Source organism: Dama dama, chromosome 33, assembly GCF_033118175.1.
Source record: "Dama dama isolate Ldn47 chromosome 33, ASM3311817v1, whole genome shotgun sequence".
Classification (NCBI taxonomy): domain Eukaryota; kingdom Metazoa; phylum Chordata; class Mammalia; order Artiodactyla; family Cervidae; genus Dama; species Dama dama.
This window is the reverse complement of record NC_083713.1, coordinates 27844063-27852962: the sequence shown is the minus strand read 5'-3', so window position 1 is coordinate 27852962 and position 8900 is coordinate 27844063. Positions and strand designations below refer to the sequence as shown.

General features: G+C 36.9%; 1 protein-coding gene across 5 annotated transcripts in view; it reads left to right on the top strand.

Annotated features, from left to right (window-relative positions):
• Positions 1-4241: 4241 nt before the first annotated feature.
• DYNC1I2 (dynein cytoplasmic 1 intermediate chain 2) overlaps positions 4242-8900 on the top strand; it is a 53902-nt gene continuing 49243 nt past the window's right edge. For 2 of the 5 annotated variants that reach the window (XM_061135520.1, XM_061135518.1), the window contains exons 1-3: positions 4242-4402; positions 5850-5966; positions 8138-8255. In XM_061135520.1, the coding sequence (XP_060991503.1) occupies positions 5859-5966; positions 8138-8255 (226 nt within the window). In that variant the 5' untranslated portion in view covers positions 4242-4402; positions 5850-5858. Of the gene's footprint in view, positions 4403-4492; positions 4649-5849; positions 5967-8137; positions 8256-8900 lie in introns of those variants that run through there. The other 3 variants (XM_061135519.1, XM_061135516.1, XM_061135517.1) reach the window with 2 other exon arrangements.

Here is an 8900-nt window from a genome sequence, read left to right as displayed (position 1 = left end):
CTTGTATGTCTTCATGGAACCATTCAACTTGAGCTTTTTTGGCATTAGTGTTTGGGGCATAGACTTGGATTACTCTGATGCTGAATGGTTTGCCCTGGAAACAAACCAAGGTAATTTTGTCATTTTTGAGATTGCACCCATGCACTGCATTTCAGACACTTTTGTTGACTATGAGGGCTACTCCATTTCTTCTAAGGGATTCTTGCCCACAGTAGTAGATATAACTGTCATCCGAATTAAATCCACCCATTCCTGTCCATTTTAGTTCACTGATTCCTAAAATGTCGATGTTCACTCTTGCCATCTTTTGCTTGGCCACGTCCAATTTAACTTGATTCATGGACCTAACATTTCAGGTTCCTATGCAATATTGTTCTTACAGTATTGGACTTTACTATCACCAACAGACACATCCACAACTGGGTGTGATTTCTGTTTTGGTCCAACTTCTTCATTCTTTTTAGAGATATTTCTCTACTCTTCCCTGGTAACATATTGGATACCTACCGACCTAAGGGACTCATCTTCTGGTATCATATCTTTTTGCCTTTTCATACAGTTCATAGGGTTCTCAAGGCAAGAATACTGAAGTGGTTTGCCTTTTCCTTCACCGGTAGACCACGTTTTGTCAGAACTCTCCACCATGACCCGCACATCTTGGGTGGCCCTGTACAGCATGGCTCATAGGTTCATTGAGTTATACAAGTCTGTGATCCATGTGATCATTTTGGTTAGCTTTCTGTGATGGTGGTTTTCATTCTGGAGAGTCTGTACCTTACTTTTTTTTGTTTTTAAATTAACTTATTTATTTTAATTGGAGGCTAATTACTTTACAATGTTGTGGTGGCTTTTGCCATACATTGACATGAATCAGCCATGGGTGGTACCTTACTTTTTTCAATTGTAAATTATAATGAAGGTTATTTGCCATCAGCATATAGAAAACTACCACACTAATCTCAAAAGTTTTATGGTACTGCATTCTAAGGCTATATATACCTTTACTTACTTAATCAGATTTTAGAATTTGAAAAACAGATATGCATCCCTGTTTGGCCAGTGATTCTTTAATCACATTGAGATAGAAATTTCAGGACACTAGGAGATAGAAACTAATTAAAGGGTTTCACACAGCCTCTATTCCCTATTAAGTGGATGGAAATTCCAAACTATATCTAGGTATTTCCCACACCTCTTTCAGCTCAGTGCCTGAAAGCTAGAGTCATCAGTTCCTCCAGTCCAGAGCTGACATAGTTGCCTGGGTGAATAGGGCCAAATAACAGCTGAGGGGTTTCCCGTGGTCTTAAGAGAGATCAGACTCCATGAAATAATCTTGGTTACTCTTCCAATGAAAGGAGGAGATATTCTGACCTTTTAAAAAAAAATAAGTAATTTCAAGGCTGTAAGTTTTTCCCCTTAGGGAACAAGGCAAGTGTGCTCTTTCTTATCACTTTATTCAACACTGTACCAGAAATTCTAGCCAATGAAATTAGGCAAGAAAAATAAATAAAATATGTGTAAATTGGGAAGAAGTAAAACTATCTCTATTCACAGGGGACATAACCTCATAGTGAACAGAAAATCCTAAAGAATCTACAAAAAAAGTTGTTAGAGCAAATAAATGAATCCAGCAAAGTTTTAGGATGCAAGATGAACACACAAAGCTCAGCTGTATTTTATACTCTAGCAATGAACAACCCAAAAACAAAATTAAAAATTCAATATATTTACAACAGCATAAAAAAGAATTCAATTTTTAAATAAAATTTAACCAAGGAGGCCAAAACCTGTATATTAAAAACCAAAACCAATGAAACCAAAAAAAAAAAGAAAAAAGAAAAATTTATTGAAAGAAATTAAAGAAGCACTAAGTCAATGGAAACATATTCCATGGTCACAGAAGACTTGGAAAGGTCACAGATTGGAAGATACTAAGACAGCAGTACTCTCTGGAGAGTTCTTATTCTAAATGAGTGTTGAATTTTGTCAGTTTTTTTCTGCATCTACTGTGATGATCATATGGTTTTCATTCTTCAGTTTGTTGATGTGGTGTATTACACTGATTGATTCATGGATATTGAAAAATTCTTTCACCCCTGGGATAAATCCTGCTTGATTGTGGTATATGATCCTTTTAATATATTGCTAGATTCTGCTTGCTAGTATTTTGTTGAGAATGTTTACATCCATGTTTGTCAGTGATATCGGCCTGTAAATTTCTTTCTTTCTTTTTTCTTTTTGGTGATATCTTTGTATGGTTTTAGTATCAGGGTGATAGTGGCTTCATAGAGTGAGTTTGGGAATGTTCCTTCCTCTGGATTTTTTGGGAAGAGTTTCAGAAGGTTAGGTGTTAACTCTCCACTAAATGTTTGAGAGAATTAACCTATGAAGCTATCTCATCTTAGATTTTGGTTTGTTGGAAGTTTTTAAATTAGTTTCAATTTCAGTATTTGTGATTGGTCTATTCATATTTTCTATTTCTTCCTGATTCATTCTTGAAAGGATGGACCTTTCTAATAATTTGTCCATTTCTTCTAGGTTGTCCATTTTATTGGCATACAGTTGCTTGTAACAGTCTCTTGCAATCCTTTGAATTTCTATGGTATCCAGTGTAACTCCTCCTTTTTTGTTTCTAGTTGTATTGTTTTGAGCCCCCTCCCTCTTTTTCTTAATGATTAAAGGTTTTAAAAAGAAAGAATGGCAGTAGTACTCCCTAAAGTAATGTACAGATTCAATACAATCCATCCCCAAAATCCGTTCAGCCTTTTTTTTTTTTTTTTGCAGGAATAAAGATAACCATCCTAAAATTCATATGGAACTTAAAGGGACTCCAAATAGCTAAAAGAATCTCAAAAAAGAACAGAGTTGGAGGTCTCACACTTCCTGATTGCAAAACATACTACTACCAAGCCACAGTAACAGAATGCTTCCATGACTCCAGAAGTTTCCTTTTGCCTCCTTGACAGTTAGTTACTCTCTCTAGCCCAATGCAGGCAACCCCTGGCTTGCTTTTTGTCATTGCTTAGGATTCTGCCTTGTCTAGGGTTTCATAAATATGAGATCAGTACATAGCCATTTATGTCTGCCTTCTTTCACTTTGCATGATGTTTTCAAGATTCATTCATGCCATTGCATATATGAGTAGCTAATTCTTCTTGGTTGCTGAATAGTATCCCACAGTATGAATACATTACAATTTTATCCATTTATCAGTTAATGGAAATTTTTGTTATTTCCAGGATTGATTTTTTTTTTTCTTTTTTACAGTTACATTCAGCTGTATCAAATTCTGGATTTCTTTTCATTTATCCTGTTTGCAACTAACCAAAATTCTTGAATCTGTGAATTGGTGATTTTCACTAGTGATGGAAAACTGTATTTTCATCTGAAATTGCCTCTACTCTACTCTCTCTCCCCTTCTCATCTAAAATTTCATGAGATGTTTGTTAGACCTACTCCTCCTACCCTCCATGTTTCTAAATCTTTCTTACCTATTATTTTTTTGTCTCTCCATATTGCATCCTGGATAGTTCCTTCAGGTACTACCTTCTAGTACACAAATTTTCTCTTCTTGACCTGTTCCTAATATTTCTAGGTCCCCGGCTGGATACGAGTACATCATATTCTTATTGATTCATTGATTGCAACAGTAATCATTTTATTTGCAGGCTTAAATAGATATTCCATGTGTACATGAAGAAATTTAAGAGGAAATATAGCAATCAGAGGTTTTATTGTTAATTTTCATAACTGCAATAATCCAGTTTTACAACCATGAACGCTGGTGAAAACTGAGTAAAGACTTACAAATCTTTTTATAATTAAAGACAGTTTCTCACATTTTTTGACAGTGAGGTTACACTACATTTTCAAAATTTAGATTTTGTATTATAGATTTTGCTTAAACCTCTACAAGGCGTTTTTTTCTAATACTGGTATAAATATTTTAGAAATGTTCACCAAATGTGCAGTGTAATACGTAGGGTCACCACTTTTTAAAACTAGGCCAATGTGGAATCACATTTCTTAAGATATAACACATACAACATTGTGAGGATTGACCAACCGAGGAGACTACATTAAAGAGAACAGCGGGAAGCTTGTCTCTGAAATCTTGAAGGAAGGCCTCAAAGAGGGAACGCGAAAGACTAGGAAACACTACACGTCCCAGCATGCTTTGCGACTACCGTTGTCCACAACCCCCAGAGTGCCTTGCTCGCCGAATGCCGATTTCCCTCACAGCTGGGGCTTGTAGTTCTCTTTGGAGCCAATCCGGCGAGGGCGGCGTTTGCTTAGCCAGCCGCAGGCTATTAGGCTTAGTCTTCCAGTTTCGGCAAAGGGGAAACACTTCGGGTCCTTGGGTAGAGTCTTTGTCTCATCTCTTGGCTACTGCTTTACTCAGGTAAGTCGTAGGGAGGCTACTTCTCCCCGCCGCTGGGGTCTCGCCTTGCTGTCTGGGAGCGACTCGGCTGGGGCGAAGCCGTTTGTCTCTAAGCTCTCGCCGTAGCAGCCGCCGCCCATCCCTCTTTGTGTGCTGGGGGAAGCCGCGGAGCTAGTGGCGGCGGCTGTTGCTCTTGCGGGCGAAGGAGAGGGACGTTACCGGGAAGTTGCTGGCAGGCGGACTCTGCCCCATCCCCCCACCGAACAGGTGGGTGGACTGCCCTTCCGTCCCCTTCTGTCTGCTGTGTCTCGCGTCGCGGCCCTAAGGGCGGCTTGGCCTGCTGACAGTGCCGCTCAGCCCGGCCCGGCCTTGGGAAGGAGAGGCGGGGTGGGTCAGGAAGGCTGGGGCCTCGACGAACCCACTCCCTTCTCTCTGGACCCTTCGGAGGGGCCCCGAGAAGCCTTGAGGCTCGTTCGAGGCCACCTCCCCAAGAGGCCCTAGGTGAACCGCGCCCTCTTGGTCTATACCCAGGGGAGAAGTGACTCCTTTTCGCCTTGCTCACCCGGTGTGTGTTAGAAAGTACCCAGATGCGGAGATTGTAGCACAAAATTCCTGAGACTTTCTCTTTCTTGGAGTTTTAAGAAAGTGAATGTGTCAGGCCTGGAGGCTCCGGCCTCTCGCAGCTTGAGTGGTCCTGTCAGCTGTGTGCAATTATTCGATCAGACTTTGTTGTTGGGCTTTGACTCAAAGTGTGTTAGAGTCGCTCAGTCATGTCCTACTCTTTGCGACCCCAACATACTTAAAGTGTGTGTGTTGTGTGTTGTGTATTGTATAGCCCGCCAGGCTTCTCTGTCCATGGGATTCTCCAGGCAAAAATACTGGAGTGGGTTGCCATTTCCTTTTCCAAAGGGATAGCATCCTGGTCTCTTGCATTGCAGGCATATTCGTTACCGCCTGAGCCACCAGGGAAGCTCTACCTTTAAGTACAGTTGATAGTTATATTTGTGTTTTGCTTCTCCATAGTACTACTAATTGCATGGTAGTTTTAGAATTTATAGGAGTTTTCTGTCTGACTGCCTGTTTTATCAGATTTCTAGGAGTGAATGCAAAACTGGTAGCTGATTTACTGTGTCTTAAAGCTTGGCTTTTAATGGCAATCCATGTCCTCTGTTTTAAGAGCCAGAGAGACATTGTGTTAAATTTGAGCGTGTGAACATTAAAGAGTTTACTGAGTGCTAATTACTATGCTCAACTGTGAATATTTCCTATATACATCTGTTTATAATGATTTTCAGGTCTTAGTAGTATATATGCTTCTTTTATTTTGAAAGTAGAGTGTACATGTTCTCATTTGATGACCTTGAACTACATAGCCTTTCAAGACAGTTCTCTTCTTGAAAGACAGTTTTAAAAGAGTACTCCTTTTACCAATTTAATGATGATTGTAAATGATTGTATGCTTCTTAAGGTTGCAAACATGTCTGACAAAAGTGAATTAAAGGCAGAGTTGGAACGTAAGAAGCAGCGGTTGGCTCAAATCAGAGAGGAAAAGAAGAGGAAAGAAGAAGAAAGAAAGAAAAAGGAAGTATGTTTGATTTTTTAAAAGATAATATAAAATAATTGGATTTTAAGTACTTATATACCTTTATTGCTTTCAGAATAGTTAAAATTCCAGCAGTTGTGACTGCACATATAGCACTCTAGGTGAAAAGCTCAATATACATACTTAGTCTTCTAGGAATATGTTTACTATATAAAGTAAGGGGCATCTGCCTTGTAATTACTGATAAAATGTGATATAATCAGAGCTTAGTTTGGACTTTGAGCTTATCTGAATATCTTACCAGTCAGAACTGCTAGTTGTCAGAATAAATAATAGCAAAGAGAAATATAGACTAGATTATTAATTGTTAAGGGATTATTTAATTGATTGTCTCTCCTTTATCATGAGTTGGTCATTGAAATATTTTTACCAGGTAGTGGGTTTGATACTATCATGAAGGTGGGCTAGATACTTAGATCTGATTTTTGGCATCACCATTTTATTATGTATGGCAAATATACATTGACCCTGAGCTAGAGATATTTTACTTGCTCTTGTCTTGAAATGTACATTTGTCCCGATGAAAACCGTGTAGACAGATTTGTATATTTTTATCTTCAATGTTTTAAATGGCCAGTGTTAAGATAGTTTGTTCCTAATGTGACATTAGTATGAAGTTTTTCTATGTGATAGCCTGAACCAGGGGCCCCCAACCTCCAGGATCTAATGCCTGGTGATCTGAGGTGGAGCTGATGTAATAATAATAGAAATAAAGTACACAATGAATGTAATGCGCTTGAATCATCCCGAAACCATTCTCCACTCCCTGTCCATGGAAAAATTGTCTTCCACGAAACTTGTCCCTGGTGCCAAAAAGGTTGGGGACCACTGGCCTAAATAATAGCCAAGACTTCTTCGGATCTCTTAGGGAAAAAGAAAAACCAAAGGTCCAACTTATGTGCAGCATTGCTATGGTGCTGTAAAGGCCTACAATGGAAGAATTTTCTAGTTTATTCTGAACCTTTTTGTGATCCATTACTGTAAGGGTGTTGGACCTTTAGGTTAGCTATTTGATTAAAAACTGGTAGAAGCATGAGTAAGACTGGCAGAATCATTCCAAACTAGTACCTATAGTCTTAAACCCTTCAGAACTGAGAGCAAATTTGGTATCTGTTTTCTAAACATGGCCATAAGTGGCTGTACAGAATATCTATTAGATGATTTATATCTAATTTAAAGTTTATCAAACATTACAAGAGACATTAAATCAGTGCTATTAAACACTGATTAAGTCTAATCATTATATATTGATACAGTGTTTACTTGATAATATAGTTTCTTTGGCTATTTTAATGAAATTTTCTGATGACTCTTTTAAGTTAAAATGGTATGATAGAATATTATGACTAAAAAAAGTTCACTGCCAATAATTGTATGAGTAATGGTTGTCTTAGCTGAAATAGAGTTTTGAGGTGTATACATAAGACTTTTCCCTTTAAGGCTTAAATTTCCCTTGAGATGTTGAGAGTATTGATTTGAGAGTATTGAGGTTTATAACTAGAAGATTTCGCTAAAACTATAAATGGCTAAAATAAAAGTTGGTAAAAATTTCAGTAACGAAAAGTTTTGTGCTATGCAAGAGTAAATTTTAATTTAACCAAACCATGAAAATAAGACCAATAGTTGATAAAAATAAAACCTTTCTCCAGATGAAGTTTTGACAAACATCCTCTACATAAATTTGCATAAGTACAATGAAGACTACATATAGAAGTTTGAGGCACTTGTACTTTTTCAACAAATCAAATTGTTCGTTTACTTAAAATTTGTTATGTCTTAAATGATAGTCTTTATTTTTTTCATAGCATTTTGATATTTATGTATTTGTGAGATTTCCACAATTCTTGACTATGGATAGCAATTTCATATTATAAATTAAATAGAAATTGTACTTTTTGAACGTATCTGTTCAGAATGTTTTTGTGAGAACTTCTTGATTACATATAAAAATGAATCAATTTAATACATATCATTTGGAGATTTTTACTAAAACTATGAGAATGATTTTCATTTGGTGACTATAATGTGTATTCAAAACTAAGCCCACCTCCAGATGTATACAGTGTTAGCACATTATTTAAAACATATGTATTTTTGCAAATAGAAGTGTTTCATACCATATGTAAATTTAAGTTTTAACTTAAAAAATTTAGACTGATCAGAAGAAGGAAGCGGTTGCTCCTGTGCAAGAAGAATCAGATCTTGAAAAAAAAAGAAGAGAAGCTGAAGCATTGCTTCAAAGCATGGGTCTAACTGCAGAATCCCCCATTGGTAAGGATAAGATTATATCTGTTAATAAAAGAGAGGCATAGATCTTACTCAGCTCAGATATACATGAGATGAGTGAGTTGATTTAATGTATTTTGTATATCTTTCTTATTTGTGCCTCATAAAAAGCATTAACCTTATAATTTGTTTGGAATTGACTTTTTCAGATGTGTTAATACATTGTTTATTTTGTTTGTTCAGAAGAGCTGCAAGACTATATTAATTATTAACATAAGCCAGTTGACTTGTTAAATCAGTAACTTATTTCGACAGACATTTATTGAACTAGCTTTCTGTGCCATACTGTATTAAGCTCCATGATGATTGTGATTCCTGATCTTCTTAACTCTATAATCCTTTCTATAAGTTAAAGAGAGGTATAGTGAATCAAAATTCTAAAAGTGTACTGATGTTCAAAGATATAGGAGTGGAAGGAGAAGCTTATAACCTTCTGCTGTCAGTGCTAATAAGGGAAATAATATTGGTAGCTGATTTTGGCAGCAGTTTGACTTAATCTTGTTCTTTTTCTGAACTCTTCATTTTTATAACAGTACTAGACCAAAAAGCTGAAATAGTAAAAGTACTGAGGACAATCTTGTTACATATAGATATTAAATGCTTACTTAAAATAATTCTGAACTGGGTGCT